Source organism: Eptesicus fuscus, chromosome 5 (genome assembly GCF_027574615.1).
Source record: "Eptesicus fuscus isolate TK198812 chromosome 5, DD_ASM_mEF_20220401, whole genome shotgun sequence".
In the NCBI taxonomy this organism is placed as follows: Eukaryota; Metazoa; Chordata; class Mammalia; order Chiroptera; family Vespertilionidae; genus Eptesicus; species Eptesicus fuscus.
The window spans coordinates 95,115,237-95,141,677 of NC_072477.1; the positions used below are offsets into that span (position 1 = coordinate 95,115,237).

Genomic DNA, 26,441 nt, shown 5'->3' on the forward strand with positions numbered 1-26,441 from the left:
GTATGGAAGTCTGAGCTCTTTTTTTTTGCCCCCTCAGCACACAGTACAGCCCCCATTGGTGTCTCTGCCTCCTGTTCTACCAGGTGATGGAGTCCCACTCAGAGTCACTCCTGAGTTCTACCAGTGAGCTCCCTCTTCAGCCTAGCTCTGCAGTGTGGAACTTTGCATGCTCCGCCCTCCCCGGGCCCAGATCAGAGCAGTTGTCTCTGGTGCTGCAACAGAGGTCACTCTTTGCCTGGGATGTTGCAGTTTGAGCTTCCAAGGTAGGCCAATTCTCTACTGTTTCCCACTGCCAGGTGCTTCCTAGCTGCACACCTGTACAAGTTGGCTTACCCTCTCCGTGTCTCCTCCTGTCTTTTCTCTGTGCTCTCTGTTCATGATATTTCAGATCTTCACTTCAACTAGTTTTTCACGCCGATTGCTCTGCAGTTCAGCCACAAATCTGTCTGGTGTTGGGATCAAGTGGTGGAAGGTTCCACCTACTCTGCAGCCATGATGAATCTCCCATTGAAATCATTTAAATAAGCAAGTGACATAATCACTCTGTGTGGAACATACAGAATGTTACTTGGAATGTAGCAATGGTGGTAAGGTAGGAGGAATACTGAATGGAGGAAGGCTAGTTGGGAGCTTGCAGAAATAATTCACGTGAAACATAATTGTGGCCTTAATGACAGATGTGAGCTATGGGTGAAAGGAAGTGGAAGATAGGTGGAATTGGATGTAGTTTCAATACATGGTATTAGGGCAAGTGGTTAATCATTGGGAAAAAGTAAGAAACTTCTCTTACCAGAATGAATTCCAAATAGATTAAAGATGTAAGTGTAAAAAATTGAACCATAATTATGGGATAGAGGAGAAGCATTCAGAACCTTAGGTGCATAATACCACACACACACACACACACACACACACACACACACACACACACACACATTGAAACGTTAAAAAGAAATCCATCAATGAAGTTAGAAGTAATCTACACTAATAAAAGAGAAACATGCAAAATTGACCATACCTCCGCTACGCCCACAAGCCACGCCCACCAACCAATCAGGAGTGAGTATGCAAATTAACTCAACCAAGATGGCTACGGCCATGGAGCAAGCAGGAGGCTTGGGTTTCCCTGGCGATGGAGGAAGCCAAGCTTCCTGCCTGCCCTGGCCAGCCCTGGCCTCCGCTCAAGGCTACAAAGTTTCAATTATAGAAGATAAATAAATCCCAGATACCAGGGCCTCCACTTGGGTCACTGTGGGGCATGGCCGGCCTGCAAACCACCACAGACCCCTCGCCCAGGCCTCCCCACGCCCCAAGGGAACCCCCACTCTGATCTGGGACACCCTTCAGGGCAAACCAGCCATCCCCCACCTGTGCACCAGGCCTCTATCCTATCTAATAAAAGAGTAATATGCAAATTGACCATCACTCCAACACACAAGATGGCTGCCACCATGTGGTCAAAGATGGCTGCCCCCATGTGGACACAAGATGGCCGCCACAAGATGGCCAGCAGGGGAGGGCAGTTGGGAGGGACCAGGCCTGCAAGGGAGGGCAGTTGTGGGCGATCAGGCCAGCAGGGGAGGGCAGTTGGGAGGGACCAGGCCTGCAAGGGAGGGCAGTTGGGGATGATGAAGCCTGGAGGGGAGGGCAGTTAGGGGTGACCAGACTGGCAGGGGAGCAGTTAGGTATCAATCAGGCTGGCAGGGGAGTGGTTAGGGGGTGATCAGGCTGGCAGGCAGAAGCGGTTAGTGGCAATCAGGAAGGCAGGCAGGCGAGCAGTTTGGAGCCAGCAGTCCTGGATTGTGAGAGGGATGTCCGACTGCCCGTTTAGGCCCGATCCTAAGATCGGGCCTAAACGGGCAGTCAGACATCCCTCGAGGGATCCCAGATTGGAGAGGGTGCAGGCTGGGCTGTGGGACATACCCCCCATGCACGAATTTCATGCACAGGGCCTCTAGTATTTATATAAATTACTTTTTATATTTGTGTTAGTTGATAGTTTATTATTGTAATTTTACCTTATAGGAAGTATTTTGATACTTTTAAAAATATACAGAAAAATGTTTTGATAATATATCATTGTATTTTTAATTCAAATTATAGAGTAGAAGCCACTGTCCTCATTGCTTTATTAGTGAAGATGAGCATCATTCCCTATGCTTAATGACTTTTTACTTCTTATATGAAGTGTGTGTTTGTTCTCATGCCTTTACTGATAATCACTCTTAATTGGTTACCTTACCTTTCATTCCTTTTTCTGTATATAAATATAACATACATTTTTTCAATTATAAACAGAATAATAGAATGTGCTACTTACTGTTTGTTTTGTTTGTTTGTTTGTTTGTTTTGTGGACTTTTAACATTTAGATATTTTGGATTTCTCTTTGTTGTTGTTTTTGTTGTTTTATTTCTCTTTGGGTCAAGATAATTATCAACTTAATATCCCTTAGAGGTGTTGTTGCTATAGATCAAGTTCTTGGAGTACTTACTCCTAAATCCTACTCACAATGCTAATTGTGAGAGCAAGTTCCTCCTCAAACTCTGCTCATTGTACTAAGTGTCGGAAATACTCACTGCTCTATCCTGCCGACTGGTCAAGTGTGGGAGCACATGTCCTGATCCTCTCCTACTACATCAACTGTTGAGTCCAAGCCCCTCTACTAGGTACTGGACCTCTTGGACGCCCGGTAGTAGATGGAGAAACCATGAGAAGCTGTTGATGTATAAGAGAGTCTTTATTGTAGTAGCTAGTGGCGTTGTAGCCATTGTTGACAAGGAGCTACTAGACAAAACAGCAAAGTCCTATATAGTAGGTAGCCACACACCAGCTAGGTAACAATACATCTTTCTCACAAAGTAGCAGCAGCCTTTGTCCTCACAGCTATTATCTGAGCAGTTGCACGCTGCCTCTGGACTTACAGCTTCACATAGTAGCCGCATCTGAGCTCACTTTTGCATCTTCCCCATAGTGCAGCCCCATACTGGCTGGTCAGTAAACTATACTACTTAGACCAAAGAGGCCTCCTTCTAAATAGTGACATCAATCATTTGGGTTATAAAAGGTTACACTTGCGCAGTGTGCTGTGAGATTGCTGCATCCTTGCACCTGTGTACAGTCCTTGGACACCCTAATTAAGATTGCCAGGCCCAGAGTGGCCATAGACATCCGGTGTGTTTTGGACAAGGTCTACACACTCTAACTGGCATCCGGCATAGTTCCCACAGGTGTACATTTCTCTTGTTCCTCCATTTCTGTTATATCTATACACTATATCTTAAGCAAAAACATTTTTTATATATTACAGAATTTTGTTTGGTCAATAAATTGTTGTGTTAACATTTTTGTACATTTAAAATTTTGATAGTTATTTACAGCTTGTCCTTAGCAATAATGTAGACAGTTTCTCTCAATATACAGTACCTTTCATAGCACAAGAAGGTTCTTTTTTCCTATGCCCTCACAAGCCTTGTTCAGTTAATGTGTGTGTTTTTTTAAACTTTGCTAATTGATCACCACTAGAATACAGAGTGGGGCAAAAGTAGCTTTATGCTGAGTAAATGAAACAGGTGTTTATTCTTGTATTATTATTTATTAATTATTGTATTATTTTCCATATGAACAACTGTAAACCTACTTTTGCCCCTCCCTGTCTATGCAAACACTTTTCTGTGTAACATGTTGCCTTCAGGTCTTGAATAATTGGAAAATGATTTGTCATTCTGTAACAACAGTCTTACCTGAGAACTCTCAAAGAATTAAATATTATAACATTCTTTCAGTCTGTGAATTGATTGGTCCGTTGTCATACACAAAAAAATAGGTATTCTTATTACTCAAGAGTGAGGAGATTAAGCAAAAACAACAACAACAAACAAACAAAAATAAACCTCATAGGCACAGACAACAGTAGGGTGATTACCAGAGGGAAAGGAGAGTGAAGGGAGGTGGAAGAGGGTATTCAGGGGGTAGATGGTAATGGGAGTAGACTTGACTTGGGTGGTGAAGACACAAAACAATATACAGATGGCATATTGTTATAGAATTGTAAACCTGAAACCTACATAATTTTATTGACCAATGTTACTCCAATAAAATCAGTAAAAAAAAACAAAAACTAGTCTTATTGTTCAAGTCTTGAAATCCAGGAAAATATGAAGTGTAAAATAAACAACAATGGTGAGAGAAGGGAAATGGTACTAAGTAGCAAAAGGCCTCAATAGATATAGTAGAATGTGAAAGCTTCCTGCAGGGATGGACCATTTTATCAATAATGATGGCGGTATCTGGGGACACTGATGGAGGGATGTTGATCTCTACAAAGACTTTGTTTCTAGGAGAAGCAAAGAGAGTCATTAATAAGTAAGAACTATTCCTAGGCATCAAATTGTCACATTTAAGGCAAATTAACCTCTATGAGTCACCATTTTTGTGGCTTATCCTATATAATAAAAGGTTAACATGCAAATCGACCAAACGGTGGAATGACCAGTCGCTATGACACGCACTGACCACCAGGTGCAGACGCTCAATGCAGGAGCTGCCCCCTGGTGGTCAGTGCTCTCCCACAGGAGGAGCACCGCTTAGTCAGAAGCCGGGCCCACAGCTGGCGAGCATAGCAGCGGTGGTGGGAGCCTCTCCTGCCTCTGTGGCAGCACTAAGGATGTCCAACTGCCAGCTTAGGCTCACAGGGAGCAGGCCTAAGCCATCAGTCAGACATCCCCTGAGGGCTCAAGGACTGCAAGAGGGCATAGGCCAGGCTCAGGGACCCCCAAGTACACAGATTTTGTGCACCGGGCCTCTAGGTTTTTATAAAACATGAAGTGATATCATCTCTAGAACATGGTGATATTATTTAAGTCAGGGGAAATTTGGTAGAGTTGTTAAAGACAATAAATAAAATAAGAAGATTTGTTGTGATTTTTTAGCTTTCCAAAACATTCACTTGCAAGAAATTACTCATTGCTTGAGCATACAGAAAGGATGAGATTTCATTAAAGCCTGCTAAAGGGAAAAGTTAAGCTTCTTTCTGGAGGAATAAATCAGTTATACTCACCTTATGATTAGACACTTAATTCTGTGGACCTGATAGATACATAGAACAAAGAGTTGACTTCAGGGGGTCAAAGGCATTGAAAGCTTGTGGGCCTCATGAGTGTTCAATTTCTTGCAGATTAATCTGAGGGACAGGTAAACCCATCTGTTGTGATTGGTGGTTGTGGTATATGGAAACACATTTTTTATTTAAGAATTGCCTTTTGAAAGGAAAATTTGTATATTGAAGAAAATGAAATACAAGGTTACTAATAGAAATGTTGCTAACCAAAAATAGTTGTAAAACAAAGCTACTAAAAATTAGAACTTAATATCTATAAACCTTAAAGGTATATTTTGGAAAAGAGACATGGAACTCAATGCAGAAAGCTAAGGAGGAAAAATACATAGCTGTTGTTCTTAATATTGCCTATCAATATAATAATCACTTTATTTTAAAATATGTTCATTAGTTATCTTTATTATTTTTACTTTATATATATAAAATAGTTGCCATAGATACCAAGATGGTGGATATTTCTGATACTGATTCCTTTGTAGGGACCCATAGTCCCATCTGATGTCATTCTTCCTATCTGAAAGACTTCTTAGTACATTTTTTTTAAATACAAATCTGTTGATTAATTTTTTGAGATTTTGTATGTCTAAAAAGTCTTCAATATCCCTTCATTTCTAAAAGATATTTTACTAGGTATAGAATTTTAGGTTGATAGTATTTTTCTTTGAGTATTTTAAAGATGCTACTCCTACATTGTTACTGATGAGAAGGGTAGTCATTTTTTTATTTTATTTTATATATGCACTTTTTTTGTATGACAGTAAGATTTTCTCTTTATCACTGGTTTTAAGCAATATGGTGTTACTTTTATGTTTCTTTTGGTAGATACATTGAGCTTCTTGAACATGTGGGCTTTTTAAAAAATATTTTCTGCCATATTTCCTCAAATATTTTTTAGTACCCTTCCTTTCTTTGTGTATATGTGTATATGTTAGGCCATTGAAATTGTCCTTCAGGTCAGTAATGTTCTTTTTTTTTAAAATATATTTTATTGATTTTTTACAGAGAGGAAGGGAGAGGGAGAGAGAGTTAGAAACATCGATGAGAGAGAAACATTGATCAGTTGCATCCTGCACACTCCCCACTGGGGATGTGCCCGCAACCAAGGTACATGCCCTTGACTGGAATCGAACCTGGGACCCTTGAGTCCACAGGCTGATGCTCTATCCACTGAGCCAAACCGCTTAGGGCTCAGTAATGTTCTTTTTATTATATTTTATCTTTGTATTTTATTTTGGATAGTTATTTTTGGGGTCTGATAATACTAAAATTTTTTAATATAAATTAATGGTCATTTCTTTTTTACTTTATGCCATTTCAGTTTATGAAAGGTTTCATAGGAATGCCCTACTTTCAAAGAGTGGGGCTATAATACACAGTTTATCACCCTTAGAACTATTCACATTTTGGGGCTGGATAATTATTTGTATGTTATTAAATGTTTAAAATTATACCTGGCCCCTGTGTGCCAGATGTCAGTAGCATCCCCAAAATTGTGACAAATTGAAAATATCTCCAGATATTGCCACATAGCTCCAGGAGAGTAAAATTGTCCTCAGTTAAGAACCACTGCTCTAATCCTTTCTGGTAGTTTTCCTCTATGCAAGTCTTGGCTAAGGACTTGGCTAAGGACTCAGGGGCAACTTCCTGCAGATCTTCAGAGCTCTGTCTCTGTACAGTTCTCTTCTCTCCCATACTCTTCCCTGAGAACTTTAGCCTTTCTGGGTTCCCAGCTCTGTTTTCTCAACTGAGGGAGACCATTGGATTCTGCCTGGGTTTCTTCTCCCCTCACCCCCAACACAGCCAGGAAACTCTCTCTAGGTAGTAAACTAGGGCAGTAATAGGGCTCACATTTGTTTTCTTTCTTCTCCGTGATCATGATCCTTTGATGTCAGGTGTCTTTGAAAACCATTGTTATATTATCCTTTTTTATTTTATGTTTTCTCAACTGGGCCCCCGTTAACTTTATCTTTGCCCTCATTCTCATTCTTGAATGATACTTTTGCTGGATATATAATTCTTATTTTTTCTAAGCACTTTCAAGGTATTTTAACAATCTTCTAGTTTCCATTGCTGCTGCTGATCAGGCTCAATTGGGTGTTTGTTTTCTGATTATCTTTTTTCTCTCTGATATTTTGAAAATCTTCTTTTTGCATTTGGCATTCTTTTTATTTTTCCTGCTTCCTAAAGAATATATTGAGCTTCCTGAATATGCAGACTCTGTCTCTCATCAATCTTCAAAAATTTGCTGCCATTATCTCTTTGGATATTTCATCATCTTGATGCTGTTCATTCTTTCCTAAGAAACTCTGATTGGATACAAAAAGCTCCAACCATAAGGAAAAAATATGAATTAGGCTCATTAAAATTAGGATCCTTTGTTGATCGGAAAACATTAATAAGAAAGTGAAAATGCAAGCTACCTAATGGATAAATATATGTGTAGCACATGTAACCAACAAAGTTTTGCATCCAGTATATTATAAAGAACTAGAGGCCCGTTGCATGAAGATTCATGCAATAGGCCTTCCTTCCCCTGGCTGCCGGCACCAGTTTTCCTCCAACACCCGGGATCCAGGCCTTTGCTCCGGCCGCAGCAGAGAAGCCAAGCTTCTTCAGTCTTCAGTCTTCAGTCTTCAGTCTTTGCTTGGGCCGGAGCCTTCAGTCTTCTCTCCGTGCCTGTGTATGCAAATTAACCCACCATTTTGTTGGGTTAATTTGCATACTCAGTCCTGATTGGCTGGTGGGCATCACGGAGGTACGGTCAATTTGCATCTTTCTCTTTTATTAGTGCCCTCCCTTGCAGGCCGGGTCCTCCCAACTGCCCTCTCCTGCTGGCCATCTTGTGTGGCCATCTTGTGTCCACATGGGGGCAGGATTTTGACCACATGGGGGCAGCTATATTGTGTGTTGCAGTGATGATCATCTGCATATTACTCTTTTATTAGATAGGATAGAGGCCTGGTAAGGGGTGGGGGCCAGCTGGTTTGCCCTGAAGGGCGTCCCAGATCAGGTGGGGTTTCCCTTGGGGTGTGGGCGGCCTGAGCAAGGGGCCTGTGGTGCTTTGCAGGCCAGCCACGCCCCCTGGTAACCCAAGCGGAGGCCCTGGTACTGGAATTTATTTTCCTTCTATAATTGAAACTGTAGCCTGGAGCGGAGCCAAGCCAAGCCTGGGGCTCCCTCCGAGGCCGCAGCCATTGTGTTGGGATTATAATTGAAACTATGTTGCCTTAAGCAGGTGAGCCCAGCCAGGGTGTGTGGAAAGCTTTGCTTCCCCTGTTGTAGATTCTTACAAATAAACAAGAAAAAGATGGTATAGAAAAAGTGCAAAATCTTGAACTGGCATCTCACAAAAGAAGATATTAACATCCCCAATAGCCATAAGAATGTTTTCAATATCATTAGCTGTAAGAAAAATGAAAGTTTAACCACAAAAAAATACCTCTGCACATTCATAATGGCCAAATTTAAACTAGTAACGTAAAATGTTAGGGGTCATGTGATGCAACTAGAACTCACATAAGCTGTTGGTGGGGTTATAAAACTTTTATCTGCTAATATTGAATATACTGATAACTCATGACCCAGATATTCCACTTTTGTTTTGTTCTTTGTTAATCCTCACCCCAGGATATTTTTTTCATTGATTCTTTTAGAGAGAATGGAAGGGAGGGAGAGAGACAGAGAGAAATATCAATGTTAGAGAGACACATTGATTGGTTGCCTCCCACATGTGCTGGGGTTTGAGCCTGCAACTGAAGTCCATGCCTTTGAACAGAATTGAACCTATGACCCTTCAGTCTGAAGGCCAATGCTCTAATCACTGAGCAAACCGGCTAGGGCCAGATATTCCACTCTTAAATATACTTAAACAAATTATGCATACAAGTATGTATATATTTATCAAAAGACATGAAATATTTACAGCAGCATTATTTATGGTAGCCAAGAGCTTCACAACCTAAATGTCCCTCAATAATGGGCATAATGAAGAAACTATAGAAATATTCATATGTTGTAATGCTACATAGCAATGAAAAATGAGAGACTGCTGCTACCAGTACCAGTATAAATAAATCTCATCAACTTAATATCAGGGGAAAAGTGAATATGCATTTGTGCCTATTCATTTTATTTATGCAGTATTTATATAGAGGCAAAACTACCACCTTCTGGATAATTAGGAAGTAGCATAAGTGGGGGTTTCTGGGGTTCAGTTAATGTTGTATTTTCTGTTTGGGGGATGTTTGCCTGGAAATATTCATTTTTGTAAATTCATGCTATGTGCTTATGAATTGTGTACTTTTTTGTGTATATATTTTCCTATATAATAAAAGCCTAGGTGGCGTCGTATGACGTCATCACAAGATGGCCGCCACAAGATGACTGCCATAAGATGGTCACCACAAGATGGCCAGCAGGGTAGGGCAGTTGGGGGCCATCAGGCCGGCAGAGGAGGGCAGCCGGGGGCGAGATCAGGCCTGCAGGGGAGGGCAGTTGGGGCAACCAAGCCTGCAGGGCAGGGCAGTTAGGGGCAACCAGGCCTGTAGAGGAGGGCAGTTGGGGGCGAGATCAAGCTGTCAGGGGAGGGCAGTTGGGTGCGAGATCAGGTTGGCAGGGGAGGGCAGTTGGGGGTGAGATCAGGCCAGCAGGGGAGGGCAGTTGGGTGTGACCAGGCCTGCAGGAGAGGGCAGTTAGGGTGACCAGGACTTCAGGGGAGGGCAGTTAGGGGTGAGATCAGGCCTGCAGGGGAGGGCAGTTAGGGGCGAGATCAGGCAGGCAGGGGAGGGCAGTTGGGGGAGAGATCAGGCTGGCAGGGGAGGGCAGTTGGAGGCGATCAGGCCTGTAGGGGAGGGCAGTTGGGGGCAATCAAGCCAGAAGGGGAGGGCAGTTGGGGGTGATTGGGATGGCAGGGGAGCAGTTAGGCATCAATCAGGCCGACAGGGAGCGGTTAGGAGGTGATCAGGCTGGCAGGCAGAAGCAGTTAGGGGCAATCAGACAAGCAGGCAGGCAGGCGAGCAGTTGGGAGCCAGCAGTCCTGGATTGTGAGAGGGATGTCCGACTGCCGGTTTAGTCCCGATGCCCCCAGATTGGAAAGGGTCCAGGCTGGGCTGAGGGACACACACCCCGTCTGTGCATGAATTTCGTTCACTGGGCCTCTAGTAGACAATAAAAGAGCTTAATTAAAAATAGACACCATTTCTTTGCCATCTTAGAGCTTCTATTTCAGTAGGTAGCAGATATTAAACATATGCATATAAAAGTGCATATATGGCTATGAATTATGAACATGTAGGAAGGCAAAGAAAAAGGTGCTATGAGATCAAGTTACTGAGGGGAATCTGCTTTTTTATTGGACTAGAGGCCCGGTGCACAAATTCATGCACGAGTAGGGTCCCTCAGCCTTGCCGGGGATCGGGGCCGATCAGGGCCAGCTGGCTGAGGTGGGGGGTGGGAGGGATACCACAGGAGGTTGGCCAGCCGCGGGAGGTTGGCTGTGGGAGCACACTGACCACCAGGGGGCAGCTCCTGCATCAAGCGTCTGCCCCCTGGTGGTCAGTGTGCGTCCTAGCGACCGGTCATTCAGTCGACCTGTCATAATAGTCACTTAGGCTTTTATATATATATAGACTAGAGGCCTGGTGCACGGAATCATGCACCAGTGGGGTCCCTCTGCCTGGCCTGTGCCCTCTCACAACCCGGAACCCCTCAGGGGATGTCGTACTGCCGTTTTCAGCCCAGTCCCCACATCAGGCCAAGGGACCTCACCAGTGCATGAATCCATGCACTGAGCCTCTAGTATGCATATAATATCTTTGGTTAATCTCTTCCCGCCCTCCCCCCTCCCCACTTCCCTCTGAGATTCATCAGTCTGCTCCTTGTTTCCATGCCTGTGCGTTGAGCCTCCTCCCCCTGGTGGTCAGTGTGTGTCATAGCTACCCATTGAACGATCACTTAGGCTTTTATATATATAGATGTTTTGGCTAAGTCCCTATGAGAAAGAGTTATTTAAGCTGTATGAGGAAAGTGGTATAAGGTAAGGTTGGAGATTAGGACATACTTGATCTTCATCCCAAGATCAGTGGGTAGGTTTTTAGAAGTTATTAGCAGGCCCATATGTGATTTGATCTAAGGTTTAAGGTAATTACTCTGTAAATCATGGATTTGAAAATGAGCCAAAGGTGAATGCAGTTGGACCGTTTAGAGACTATTGAAATGCTCCAGGTAAAAATTGATGATATCAGTGATCTAGCCAGGTCTGCCAAGTTTTCATGTAAAAAGTACCCGTTGTTTCTGTTCAGTTTTGACATTGGAGCATGACAATGGCCATGAACAAAACATAAATAAATGAGCATGTCTGTGTTCCAGCCAGGTTTATTTATAGAAGCAAGTGGCATAGTTCGCCACCCTTTGGTGTAGGGAGAAGATAACAAATGTTAGCCTATATTTTGAAAGAAGATTTAACAGGATATGATTGGACATTGGAAGTGTAGATGAGAGATTTCAACATTAATTTCTAGGGTTCTTGCTGGAGAAATTTATGGATTATGGCATTTGCTGATTAGGGAACAAGTTAGTTAAAAATCTAGGACCAGTCACCTAAAATAGTGAGTAGTGATATGTCAGGGTTCCAGTGTTTTCCTCATCTTTGGTCTATAAGGACAATATGACAATGTTTTGTGGAGTTTTTACCACCATAAAAATCATGAATAGAAATACTTACATTTTATTCTTTTATACACATACTAGTCATTTATTATACTAAGAGTTAAAAAGTGAGAAAACAAAAAAGTAAAAGCTCATCAATTGTATTGATCAGTTCTTTTGTGTTTTCTGCTAATAGTAGCAAAGAAATAGTATATATTTGTCTCAGGCTCATGTTGTTTCCTTGACAATATATCTATAGACTCATTTTCTCCCTCCTTTCAAAAGTAACATCCCCCCCACCTCTATCCCCAACTGCTGTTCTTATAAGGATGAACCAGAGAATATACAGATTAGAATATATTTTGTGTTGATTCTTATCATACATGAATGTCATTCGGGATAGGGTGGTAGCTAAATGGAGCTGCCTTCTGTTGTTTTTCATACTTCCTTTTTCTAAGAGGCTCCTTTTCAAGTAGTTGCCTCATTACCATTGTTATATCAAAATTATAACACCAATTAGATTTTCTTTATACTTTTATGGGTTTGGGGTTTTGTATTTGATTAAGCTCACTCTCCCCCCCCCCCAGCATATGCACTCACCCCCCTACTGTCTGTGTCCATTGGTTATGCTTTATGCATGCATACAAGTTCTCTGGTTGATCTCTTACCCCAGCCCTCCCATGCCTTCCCTCTTAGGTTAGATGGTCTGTTTGATGCTTCTATGACTCTGGCTCTATTTTTCTTTATCAGTTTATGTTGTTCATTATATTGCACAAATGAGTGAGATCATGTGATATTTATCTTTCTCCAACTGTCTTATTTTGCTTAGCATAATGTTCTCTAGGCCCATCCATGATGTTGCAAATGGTAAGAGTTCTTTATTTTTCACAGCAGCATAGTATTCCATTGTGTAGATGTACCATGTTTTTTTAATCCACTCATCTGCTGATGAGCACTTGAGCTGTTTCTAAATCTTAGCTATTGTAAATTGTGCTGCTATGAACATAGGGGTGCATATATTCTTTTCCAAGAACTCAGAAATACCAATCAGATTAATTGTTTTTTATCACCCTTTGACTTTGATAGGCTTTGCTCTCTGTGCATGACACTGTGGCTCAGAAGAAGTATGATCCAGTATTGCCTCCTATGCCTGATGATATTGATGATGAGGAAGACTCTGTAAAAATCATCCGTCTGGTCAAAAATAGAGAACCCCTGGTAAGTTTTGGTCTACCTGTGCCCAGATACGAGTCGATATCATGATAAAGCCAAATCTGATGACGACGTTCCAAAAATTCCTCTCTTTAAAATACAGTTCCTCTGTGTCCTAAAACTTTCAAGTAAATGGAACATTTATGTCTAAAGAATATATATTATTTAGAAAAATGAAGGCAAATGAAATGACATTTTGTTGGTTATAAGTAGCAATAATTTTAAAATGTAAATTGTTGACATTTGTAAAAGAAAGCATATGCACCAGTCACAGATGATTTGAGATTAAATGGTGCATAAGAATAATTGCTTATGGTTTTTCTAGGAAGCTAATTTTATTTATTTATTTATTTGTTTATTTATTTATTTATTTTTTTAATATTTTTAAAAGTTGATTTCAGAGAGAAAGGGTGAGGGAGAGAAGGATAGAAACATCACTACTGAGAGAGAATCATTGATCAGCTGCCTCCCGCATGCCCCCTGCCAGGTATCAAGCCCACAACCCTGGCATGTGCCTTGACCATGAATCGAACTGTGACCTCCTGGTTCATTAGCCAACTCTCAACCACTAAGACACACAGGCTGGGCTAACAAAGGGGTTCGAATGGGGAGATTATTCTGGTTTATCTGGTGGGCTCAATCTAGTCACAAGTGTTCTAACTGAAGTGAAAGAAGGAGGCACGAAGGCCAGAGTCACAGAGGGAGATGTGATGATGGAAGCAGAGGTTGGAGTGATGTGGCACTGAGCCACAGAATGCTAGAAGCTTCTAGCAAATGGAACAAGCAACGACTGGATTTTATCCTACATCCGCCAAAGAAATGTAGCCCTGCTGACACATTGATTTTAGCCCCTTCGTACCCATTTTGTCCTTCCTCCCTCCAAATTGTCAGGTAATAAATTTGAGTTGTTTAAGCCATTAAATCTGTGGTCATTTGTTATAGCAGTGATAGAAAATAAATATGCAGTGTATCCATATATTTATAAAACTACAGTCAAAAGACAAATAAATTTTATTATCTAGCACTTGATTTTAAATGTTTATTCTAATTAAGATATTTCTGTTTTCTTAAAGCAAATAGCAGTTGATAAGATAATAGTTGCTGAGTACTATTTTAAGTACTTTACATACATTATATTTAATTCTCACAGTTGGTATGAGGATCATAGTTTTTCTTTTTACAAACCAGGAAACTAATATTCAGAGAAATGAAGCAACTTACCCAAGTATGACTGCTAATGAGTGGTAGAACCAAGATCCAAACTTGGCTCTCTGTTTTTAAATATTAGTTTGCTTTTTCTTCTTGTTTTTTTTTTTTTAATACTCACCTGAGAATATGTTTTAATTGATTTTTAGAGAGAGGGGAAGGAAAAGAAAGAGAGAAAAATCAATGTGAGAGAAACATCGATTGGTTGCCTCTCATAGGCACCCTGACCAGGGATCTGATATGTGACTTAGTTATGTGCCCTGTTGGGGAATCGAACCCAAAACATTTTGGTGTACGGGATGAGACTCCAACCAATTGAGCCACCCCACCAGGCTCTAGTTTTATGTTCTATACCATATTGTGTCTTTGCACTTTTCCCTTTTGGTTCTTTTTCTCTTATTTTTTTGTTTAAGGGTAGATAAATGCATTGGACATTCCTACTCAGAAAAATGTACAAATACGTTTGCATATTATATCAAGGGATTTATTGAGCCCCTGAATCTCATCCATGGATATCCTAGCACTACCTGTATTCCTAGTTAAGATTATTTAATTTAGGTTGTACCTTCCTGCTTTTCATCTGTGATTATAACTCTATGCTGATAACCTAAAAAGCTTGTGATTTTTATTATTGAGGCGGTATACTTAGTAAGAATAGGTGACACTAATGTTGAATGTAGAAAGAGCTGTCTCAGGGCCTAGCACCATAAAGTTACTAATTTTTAGTGGGTTCTGTGCATCTGTTAAATGAAATACCTTTTTATTTTGATCAATTCAACCCTTTAGGGAGATCATTGAAAGACCATCTTGAGAAGTTCAGTAATTAATAATTTCTTTGATTTGTCATAATTTCCCCAGGGGCAGTAGTTTTGGTGAGCTAACATTTAAACAGTCATCAGCAACATTTAAGTCCCATGCCTTCTGATAAAATAAGATCTTCAAAATGTTTATCAAAGAAATTTGGCATGTACTGCATCAAGATTTCACAAAAGGTTTAACTGGAGCTACTATGAGTTAGTTTAAATTTTAAAAAGTTGAATGACATATGTAAAATAATCTAAAGCTGTGTTATCATAGTTTGTTACTAAACATTTATTTAGCTAATAAGCATGTAACAACTGAAATAATTTGACCTAACTTTGAGGTGGTGATTATTCATCTAATACCCTCTTCCATTATAGATTATATAATACAGGGTATAGATTTAATAGGACGTGTGGATGCAGAGGGCAAGAGGAGAGAGGAAGTCAACAGTAGCATAGGAGGTTTTTATTTAGGTGACTAGAAGTGTTATACATTCAATTAGCAAGAATAAAAAAAAATGCATGAGAATATAAATGACAAATTCCCTTATGATTATACTGAGCCTATGGGCTATGCAGGTGTTAGCAGAAGGTTAGATATTTAGGAAAGGGAACCAGGGACATTTTTCTAAAAATAGTGTTGAATTGATAATTTATTTAAAAACTGAATATTTATCTTTAGCATCAGAATGTTTTCCAGGTTTGTAATATTTGTGTATTTGGGGGATATTATAAGCATCTCTCAAAATAATTCAGTTTCTTAGTAGTATATTATGGTATAAGTAGAGGCCCGGTGCATGAATTTGTGCACCAGTGGGCTCCCTTGGCCTGGCCTGTGGGATTGGACTGAAACCTGCTCTCTGACATCCCTTGAGGGGTCCTGGATTGTGAGAGGGCACAGGCCAGGCCGAGGGACCCCACCAGTGCATGATCAGGGCTGGGGAGGGACCGCGGAAGGGCTCCAGGGCTTGTCCAGCCTGTCACACTCAGTCCCGATCGGCAGGACCCCAGCAGCAAGCTAACCTACCAGTCAGAGCGTCTGCCCCCTGGTGGTCACTGCACATCATAGCGAGTGGTTGAGCAGCCTTAGCATATCATTAGCATATTATGCTTTCATTGGTTGAATGGACCACCGGACAACTGTACACTTAGCATATTAGGCTTTTATTATATAGGATTTGGCAAGTTTGTAATGTACTTAATAGCATTTTCCTCTCTGCTTCCCCAAAAATGGGCAAGGAGAGAGAAGCCAAAGTTAAATACAATTCTTTCAAGTGTATGGCCAGGATATTTTGGCAAATGATTCAAGAGAAAAGGCCATATGGAGAGAAACCAAGATGGTGGCATAGGTAAACACCTAAACTGCTGCCTCGCACAAAAATTTCAAAACTACAACTAAAAGACAAAACGGACATCATCCAGAACCACAGGAAGGCTGGCTGAGTGGAAATTCTACAACTAGAAGGAAAGAGAAATGCACACTGAGACTCAGAGGAGCTGCAGGAGGCAGAGGTACTGAGATGCGTGCCCCGAAAGGACTGGCAACTGAGTACGTGGCTGGCTTTCTCAAGTGGGAGGGAAACAAGAGCTCCCGACTGCGCTGAACTCCAGTTCTGGGCGAGACTCTGGGTACCCAGACTCATACAGGGTGAAACTGGACTGTCAGGAAAGAAAAAAGCACACCGAGACTCAGAGGAACAGCGGAAGGCAGAGGTACTGAGGCACGCATGCCGAGAGGGCAGGCAACTGAGTATGCAGCTGGCTTTCTCAAGAGGGAGAGAGACAAAAGCTCCCAACTGCACTGAACTCCAGTTCCGGGTGAGACTCTGGGGACCCAGACTCATTCGGGGAGAAACTGGACTGTCTGGCAGCGGGCGGAACTCGAGGGCGACTTTCTCTCAGAGGTGCTTGCAGCGATTACCAAGGGACACTGAGACCCAGGGGCCTATTAGGGCAGGGCTGACGGGAAACCAATGCTGTCCGCTCCGCCCTGAGACTCCGCCCCATCCAAGCTGAGCACAGAGGCTTTTGCAAGTCTTGTCTCATAAGGATGTCTCCAGCACAGAAGTTCTCCCAGTGTAGACACAGCTGATCCTCACAGCCAATTGGCCTGGAGGTTAATTCCTCCCAATGATACCAACAACAATCAAGGCTTAACTACAACAAGACTGTGCACACAGCCCACAAAGGGCTGTACCAAGAGTGTCCACCTCAGGTAACTGGGGAGGCTGAGCCACTGGGCCCTATAGGATATCTAGCACACAAAGCCACTCTATTAACTCAGGGAAGCAGCCAAAATGCGGAGACAAAGAAACAGATCACAAATGAAAGAAATGGAGGAAAGCAAATGACTGGATATAGAGTTAAAGACCACGGTTATAAGGTTTTTCAAGAATTTTCTAGAAAAGGCCAATAAATTTAGTGAGACCCTCAAGGATATGAAAAAGGACCAACTAGAAATTAAGCATACACTGACTGAAATAAAAAATATTATACAGAGATCCAATAGCAGACTAGAGGATCGCAAAAATCAAGTCAAAGATTTGAAATACAAAGAAGCAAAAAACACTCAACTGGAAAAGCAAAATGAAAAAAGAATCCAAAAATATGAAGATAGTGTAAGAAGACTCTGGGACAACTTCAAGCGTACCAACATCAGAATTATGGGAGTGCCAGAAGAAGAAGAGAGCAAGATACTGAAAACCTATTTGAAGAAATAATGACGGAAAACTTCCCCCACCTGGTGAAAGAAATAGACTTACAAGTCCAGGAAGTTCAGAGAACCCCAAACAAAAGGAATCCAAAGAGGACCACACCAAGACACATCATAATTAAAATGCCAAGAGCAAAAGACAAAGAGAGAATATTAAAAGCAGCAAGAGAAAAACAGTTACCTACAAGGGAGCACCCATACGACTGTCAGCTGATTTCTCAACAGAGAACCTCCAAACCTCTTTAAGAAGAGAAAGAAGAAGAAAAAGGTAAAGATAAAGATTATGAACAACAAATACATATCTATCAACAAGTGAATCTAGAGAAGCCAGGATGGCGGCGTGGGTTGAGCACCTGGCCTATAGCCTGGCACAGCAGTTTCAAAAATACAACTGGGGGTCGGGGCGGACATAGTCCAGGGCCACAGGAAGGCTGGCTGACTGAGATGCCCACAGCTAGAAGAAAAGAGAAAACCACAAGGAAAATCAGAGGAGCCGCGAGGTATGGAGACATGGGCGGAGACACGGGCGCGCGCACGTGCGGGGAAGATGGAGCCGGAGAGGAAGGGGCGGCTGACGGCCTGGCCGGCGTTCTCTAGCAGGAAGGAGATAAAGGCTCCAGATTGCGCTGAACCCCAGCTCCGACTGCACTGAACCCCAGTTCTGGGCAAAACCCTGGGAAGCCAGGCTCATGCTGGGGGAATCTGGGCTGTGGGGTGGAGGCACAGAGGAGCAGCGAAAGGCAGAGCTCCAGAGGCGTGCACGGGAATGTGTGCAGAGGAGGGACTGTTGCCTGTGCTGCTGAATTGCCCTGGCGGGAAGGAGACAAATGCTCCGGACCGTGCTGAACCCCAGTTCTGACTGCACTGAACCCCAGTTCCAGGAAAGACCCTGAGAAGCCAGGCTTATACTGGGGGAATCTGGGCTGTAAGGCGGAAATGCAGAGAAGCGGCGAAAGGCAGAGCACCGGAGGCGCACGCGGGAATGTGCGCAGAGGATGGTCTGTTGACTGTGCCGCTGAATTGCCCTGGTGGGAAGGAGACAAAAGTGCCAGACTGCGCTGAGCCCCAGTGCCTACTACACTGAAACCCAGTTCCGGGCGAGAATCTGGGAGTCCAGATTCATTGGGAGAGAGACTAGACTGTTTGGCAGCGGGCGAAACTCCAGGGCGCTTTTCTCTCAGAGGTGTTTGCAGGGAGTACAGAGGGACACTGAGACACAGGAACCTCATAGGGCGTGGCTGACAGGAAGCCAAGGCTGTAGGCTCCACCCTGAAACTTCGCCCCATCCAAGCTGAGCACAGAGGCTTTTACAATTTTGCAAGTCTAGTTGAATAAGGCTATCTCCCGGCATAGACACAGCTGATCCTCACAGCCAATTGGCCTGGAGGTCAAATCCTCCCAGTGTACCAACAGCAATCAAGACTTAACAACACCAAGACTTTGCACTCAGCCCACAAAGGGGGGTATCAAGAGTGACCACCTAGGGAGATTGGGGAAACTGAGCGATAGGGAGGCAGCCAAATGGTGAAGACACCGAAGCAGGTCACGAATAGAAGGGATGAAGGAAAGTAAACTAATGGATGACACAGTGTTCAGAACCACATTTATAAGGTTACTTAAGAATCTTCTGGAGGACCAAGATGGCGGCATAGGGCAGACGCCTGATTGTTGCCTACCACAACAATTTTGAGACTACAACAGGAAAACAGAGCAGACACCATCCAGAGCAATGGCCGGAGGAATTGCTGTGAAGGAATTGACCGATGGGAGTTGGGATCGGGAAGACGAGGCCCCGCTGGGTCCCGGATCCAGGTGCACTCGCCCGGCGACTGGTCGCCGCTGCAGACCCGAGTGCCGCCGCAGTGACCTCGTACCAGCCTGCTGCCGCGCACCGGGAACACTGGAGCTTCACTGAGCCTGCCACCCAGCGAGTTCCGCGGCAGCCGCCCTGGAGCTTTGAGAAAATGGCCGAAGGAATTGCTGAGAGGGAATTGTCCGATAGGAATTGGGATCAAGAAGACGAAGCCCCGCTGGGTCCCGGGTCTGGGTGGGGCCGCACCCCTGGGTCTGGGTGAGGCCATGCGCCCCTGTGTTGGGGTGTGGCTGGATCCCAGGTCCAGGTGGGGCTGTGCGCCCCTGGATCCGGGTGGGGCTGGGTCCCGGGTCCAGGTGGGGCCGCGCCCCTGGGTCCGGGTGAGGCCATGTGCCCCTGGGTCCGGGTGTAGCTGGATCCCGGGTCCAGGTGAGGCCGTGTGCCCCTGGATCCGGGTGAGGCTGGGTCCCGGGTCCGGGTGAGGCCGCGCGCCACTGGGTCCGGGTGAGGCCATGCCCCTGGGTCCGGACCTGCATTACCACCATTTGTCCACCATCCAGAGCTGAAAACTCAGTGCCGGCATGTACACATAAGGAACTGGTGGACATTGCAATTGGGTCTCAAAAGAACTGTTGGTCCAGAAAGAAACTTACTACAGACTGATTCATTTGCCTGTCAGCATAACTACTATTGCTCGTCTCACATTCGGTTCTATAAGTATATTTCTAGTAACACATGATCTCACTCATCTAGGGGAAATGATGAACAACATAGACTGATGAACAAGAATAGAACCAGAAACAAGGAGGCATCGATCGGACTGTCGGGCCTCAGAGGGAGGGTAGGAGAGGGTGAGGGTAGGGGGGAGAGATCAACCAAGGGACTTGTGTGCATGCATATGAGCCTAACCAATGGTTAAGGACAACAGGGTGGTGGGGGCATCCGTGGGGAGGGGTGGGGGATGGGAATGGGGGGATGAGGACAAATATGTGACACCTTAATCAATAAAGAAATTAAAAAAAAAGAAAAAAAGAAGTGAATCTAAAAATCAAGTGAATAAAAAAATCTGGCCCTGGCTGGTTTGGCTCAGTGGATAGAGCGTCAGCCTGTGGACTGAAAGGTCCCGGGTTCGATTACGGTCAAGGGCACATGCCTGGGTTGCAAGCTCGATCCCCAATGTGGGGCGTGCAGAAGGCAGCCGATCCATGATTCTCTCTCATCATGGATATTTCTATCTCTCTCTCCCTCTCCCTTCCTCTCTGACATCAATAATATATATTTAAATAAATCTGATGAACAGAATAAACTGGTGAATATAATAGAATCAGGGGCATAGAAAGGGAGTGGACTGACAATTCTCAGGGGGAAAGGGGTGTGGGTGGTGCAGGAAGATACTGGACAAAAATCATACACCTATGGATGAGGACAGTGCGGGGAGGGGGGGCGGTAAGGGCAGAGAGTGGGGTGGGAACCTTATGGAGGGGAGCTATGGGGGAAAAAAGAGGAACAGTTGTAATAATCTGAACAATAAAGATTTATTAAATTTTAAAAAATCTGAATAAAAAAGGCCATATGATTTAGCAGACAAGTGTTAGATTATCCATGTTTAGAATGTAATTTTGTTTATTCGACCCAGGTGTAATGTGGTAAAATGAATATCAAGCTTGCATTAGGTGACCTGAGTGTTACAGGGTGTCACTTATTTGCCATATATCCTTATAGCAGTGAGTTGTTTCACAACTGTCTCACATTCCTTATCAGAAAGTATACCTCTTTGAGAGCGTTTGAAATATCAACTGAGATATAATGTATTTGAAATGCTTTATATGTTCTTGTGCATTATGTGTTAGATAAATGGTCCATCGAATAATAAGGTAGAGGCTAGATGACAGCTATTTAAGCACAGCCTGATTTTCTAGAAGGGGCAGTGAATAAGATCATGTAGGCATTTGGCAATGGAAAGGGAAAATGGTGCTAATTCTAGGGGAGGGATGGATAAAAGAATTGAGAGAAGGGGAGAAAAACAACAATCCCGATGTAAGGGGCAGAGCTATCCTCACTCCCTTGTGAGTTTGGAGGAGTTTATGTTTGTTGTATCCAGAGATTAATTTTTAGACAAGCTTAAGAAAATGAAATTTTATTAGTTGGTAGGTGGATTTCATCCTAAATTTTCAGTGTTTCTTGCCTGGGTTGTCTTCTTGGTTCTTTTAGAATAGTGGTTCTCAAACTCTGCTATTACAAGAATTACCTGAGGTGCTTACTTAAAAATGCAGACTTTTGGTCTACATTAGTAGGTTTTGGGCAAGGCCTGGGAATCTAGATTTTATAAGGTGTCTCAGAGGTTTTTGATGCAAATATTTGGTAGACCATACTTTGAAAACACCTACTTCAAAGGATTAACTTTAAATCAACTGTGCTACCAGCTTAAAAAGGTCTTACAATATTGGCAGTGTTACAGGAGATGGCATTTTTATTCAAGGAGATCATGATAGCCTTGTCCTCTTTGCATTCCTCTTTTATAAACCATTTTATAGTAATAGCAACAAATATCTAACCAGAAGTTATTCTCAATCTAACCTAAAGTTCTCTATACTCATGTTTTGTCAAAATCACACCAAATAAATTAAAAATAACTATATAAGAAAATACATAAGTTTTAAAGCATTAGATTCAATTTAATTCATTTTGCATTTGCAAATATGCCTTAGGACTTTTAAGTTTTGTACAGTATTATATACAATGAGCTTTATTTTTATGCATCTTGCACTAAGAATACATCAAAGAATTATGATATAGCAGTTTGGAAAGCAAAATGGAAACAAATATCTTCAGAAGTAAAGAGATCGTAAAGAAGATAAGTCAAGTGCTAACTAGTGTCATGTAGAAAGTAGGAGATTATTCCTCAGGTTCATAGTTTACCATCCAAGGAAGGGGAGAATCAGCCGATAGCAAATGTATTCTATTTTAGGGTACATATCTATAACAAGGAAACCCTTAAATACTAGAGTGCTCTTTTTTATTTACACATTCTGGAAGTGATTCATACAACATCTGTATGCTAGTGACTCCCAGGGCTATTTCTCTTCCAGACGTTTATTCTGATCTTTAAATTTGTATGTCCACCTGCCTACTTGATCTCCATTTAGATGTCTAGTAGACATCTCAGTCTTCACATGTTCCAAAGTAAAATGGTCTTTGTCTACAAATGTGTTCCATCCATAGGGTTCCCTCTCTCAGTTGATGACAATCCCATCTTTCCAGTTGCTCAGCCAAAAACCATAGAGTCTATCTTTGATACCTCTCCCCCTCTTTCACTTCCCATTTCTAATCCATTGGGAAATCCTTTTGGCTCTACCAATAATATATCCAGTCTACCTTTCATTATTTTTGCTCCTGCCAATCAGATCGAAGCTCCCCTCCTCTTTCCTTTGGATTACAGTAACAGCCTCCCTTTAGCCCTTGTTATCCTTCATTCTTTTTTTTTTTTTTTCATTTTTAAATAATTTTTATTTTTCAATTAGTTAACAAACATTATTATGTTAGTTTCAGGTGTACACCCCAGTGATTAGACACTACATAACTTACTAATTGATCATCCCACTAAATCTTGCACCCATCTGACACTGTACATAGTTATTAGAATATTATTGACTACTAGAGGCCTGGTGCATGAAATTTGTGCATGGGGTGGGGGGTGTCCCTCAGCCCGGCCTGCACCCTCTCCAGTCTGGGACCCCTCAGGCCTAAACCGGCAGTCGGACATCCCTCTTGCAATCCGGGACTGCTGGCTCCTAGCTGCTCACCTGCCTGCCTGTCTGATTGCCCCTAACCGCCTCTGCCTGCCTGCCTGATAGCCCCTTACCACCTCTGCCTGCTGGCCTGATCACCCCTAACTGCTCCCCTGCCTGCCTGATTGCCCCTAACTGCCTCTGCCTGCCTGCCTGATCACCCCTAACTACCCTCCCCTGCCAGCCTGGTTGCCCCTAACTGCCCTCCCCTGATGGCCTGATTGCCCCTAACTGCCCTCCCCTGCCGGCCTGGTCTCCCCTAACCGCCTCTGCCTCAGCCCCCACCACTGTGGCTTTGTGCGGAAGGACGTCTGGATGGATGTCTGGAAAATGTCTGGTCTAATTAGCATATTACCCTTTTATTAGTATAGATTATACAACATAAGCTTTAAGGTAGAATTGCATTAGTAGAAATGAAGAGACATTTCATTAAAAATGTATATTGGTTTGATATGATTCAAATCCACTTGTTTATGACAAAACTCAAGTCTTTAAGAATAGGATTGCTTGCCCTAGCTGGTTTGGCTCAGTGGCTAGAGCTTCAGCCTGAGGACTGAAGGGTCCCAGGTTTGATTCTGGCCAAGGGCACATGCCTGGGTTTCGGGCTCGATCCCCAGTAGGGCGCATACAGGAGACAGCTGATCAATGATTCTCTCTCATCATTGATGTTTCTCTCTCTCTCCCTCTCCCTTCCTCTGTGAAATCAATAAAAATTTATTTAAAAAAATAAAAGAATAAGATTGCTTTGCTATCAAAGCCAAGTAAGGTGTGTCATTTGTTGTCCCTGATGAAGTCTGAGCAGCTCAGTTGCTAAGCGACTTCACTGGGTTCTTATCAAATAAAATCCTTGGAGAAGCAACTATTCCCACCATGCATTAGGTTATAAAGACAGAAAGTTGGAGTGGACAGAGTGCTTCTGGGGTAGGAGACAGTGAGGGTCAGTGGCTGGGAGGCAGGGAAGAAACAGGAATGCCCAGTGCCTGGAAGCACTGGAGGGTCTGGTATATGCAAATCTGCTGGGGGCGGGGTCAGGCCCTGTGCTCCCAGAGGTCAGGTCTGGAGGGAGGGCAGGGGTGTGGTTCCAGGGAATCCCCTTTCTGCAAGGCTCCTCCTCCTCCCCTTAACCCCCTAACCTGTTCATTTGGATAAAGGGGGTGGGAAGCAGGTACGCAATGCCTGGGCAGGACACCCCTCAGTCCCGGATCTCTCCTGGAGCGGGGGAGGGGTGTTTGTATTGGTTTATTTGATTCTTCTTACACGTTGAAGGGGATGGCAGGAGAGTGTCTGCCAGACATGGTTTCCTTCTGCTTGCTCGCCCGAGCTGCCCCGTGTGATGCCTTTTCCCTTACTTCCCCGATGCCCCAAGCTAACGCGCATGAGATCCCCAGGGACAAAACTGGGGCCCCCATTGTATTGCGTGGAGATTGCCCTCCACAGGAACCTGCCTGATCCAGGGAGGGTGGGGGTCATTCACTGCAGGAAGGGCTTGATTTAAACAAAGCTGCCGCTTAGATAGGTGCTGGTTGAGCCATTTGTGGAGGGTTTATCATCTCTTCTGTCTGTTTCCTTGGAAACCACAAACACAAGGTACCAGAGCCAGGGGCCGCCTCTGGACCAGGTGGCCTCCGGGCCGGGCCGGGCCAGGCTTCGAGGGGGCCACCTCCACCTGGGGCTGCCCCGGGCCGGCCACATGGAGGCCCTCCTGGTGATGGAAGTGCCCGCCCACCCGCTCCTACTGTGCATGCCTTCTGCTGAGCGGTTGTGACATTATGGCTTCCCAGCTAATTTGCATATTCCTCTATTATTATATAGGATATTCCTGATGCTGTACTTGACATCCTCATGACTATTCTGTAACAACTAATTTGTACTTTTTTTTTTTATGGTTGAATCATAGTCCATTGTCTATGTATTCCACCTCTTTATCCATTCCTTTATTGATGGACACTTAGATTGCTTCCATATCTTGCCTATTGCAAATAATGCTGCAATGAACATTTGGATGATAAATACATATTTATTGCCATTTCATTATTCATATTTTGATCATTTTTCTTCTTCTACTTCTTAAATAAAACTCTTTAACATTTTTTGTAATACTAGTTTGGTGGTGTCTGAAAAGCTATTTATTTGTCTTTTGATTCTCAATGATAGCTTTGCTGGGTAGAGTAATCTTGGTTGTAGGTCCTTGCTTTTCATCACTTTGACTATTTCTTGCCAATTCTTTCTGACCTGCAAAGTTTCTGTTGAGAAATCAGCTGACATTCTAATGGGAGCTCCTTGTAGGTAACTGACTGCTATTTTCTTGCTGCTTTTAAGATTCTCTTCTTTAACCTTTTGCATTTTTGTTTATTTGTTTGTTTTTTAAATATATTTTTATTGATTTCAGAGAGGAAGGAAGAGGGAGAGTGAGATAGAAGCATCAATGATGAGAGAAAATCATTGACTGGCTGCCTCTGCACACCCTCTACTGGGAATCAAACCTGAAACCTGAGCATGTGCCCTGACAGGGAATTGAACCATGACTTCCTAATTCATAGGTCCATGTTCAACCACTGAGCCACACCGGCCGGGCACCTTTTGCATTTTAATTATGATGTATCTTGGCGTAGACCTCTTTGGGTTCATCTTTTCTGGGACTCTGTGTTTCCTGGACTTGTATATCTTTTTCTTTCACCAAGTTAGGGAAATTTTCTTGCTCTCTCTCTCTCTTCTCCTTCCAGCACTCCAATGATGCAAATGTTGGTACACTTGAAGTTGTCCAAGAGGCTCCTTACACTGTTCACATTTTATTTATTTATTATTTATTTATTTATTTGTGTTATTTTTTTTTTTTTTGCTATTCTGATTTGGTGTTTTTTGCTTCCTTATTTTCCAAATCACTGATTTGATTCTTGGCTTTATCTACTCTACTGTTGATTCACTGTAAATTATTCTTTTCTTTCTTTTTTTGTTTTGTTATTTCTACTCAAAGATATGTTTTCACTGATTTTTTGAGAGAGAGAAGGAAGAGGGAGAGAGAGAAAAAAAAAAAGAACAAAAACACATTGATGTGAGAGAGAAATACCAATCAGCTGCCTCCCTTACATGCAATGACGGGGGATCAAACCCACACCCTAGCTATGTACCCTGACTGGAATTGAA

The 26,441-nt window shown here is 43.1% G+C and overlaps 1 protein-coding gene across 1 annotated transcript in view; it reads left to right on the forward strand.

Annotated features, from left to right (window-relative positions):
* MPP7 (MAGUK p55 scaffold protein 7) overlaps nucleotides 1–26,441 on the forward strand; it is a 345,710-nt gene that overhangs the window by 222,052 nt on the left and 97,217 nt on the right. Inside the window, exon 8 of the mRNA XM_054716587.1 lies at nucleotides 12,849–12,980. Coding sequence (XP_054572562.1) covers nucleotides 12,849–12,980 — 132 coding nt within the window. The remainder of the gene's footprint in view (nucleotides 1–12,848; nucleotides 12,981–26,441) is intronic.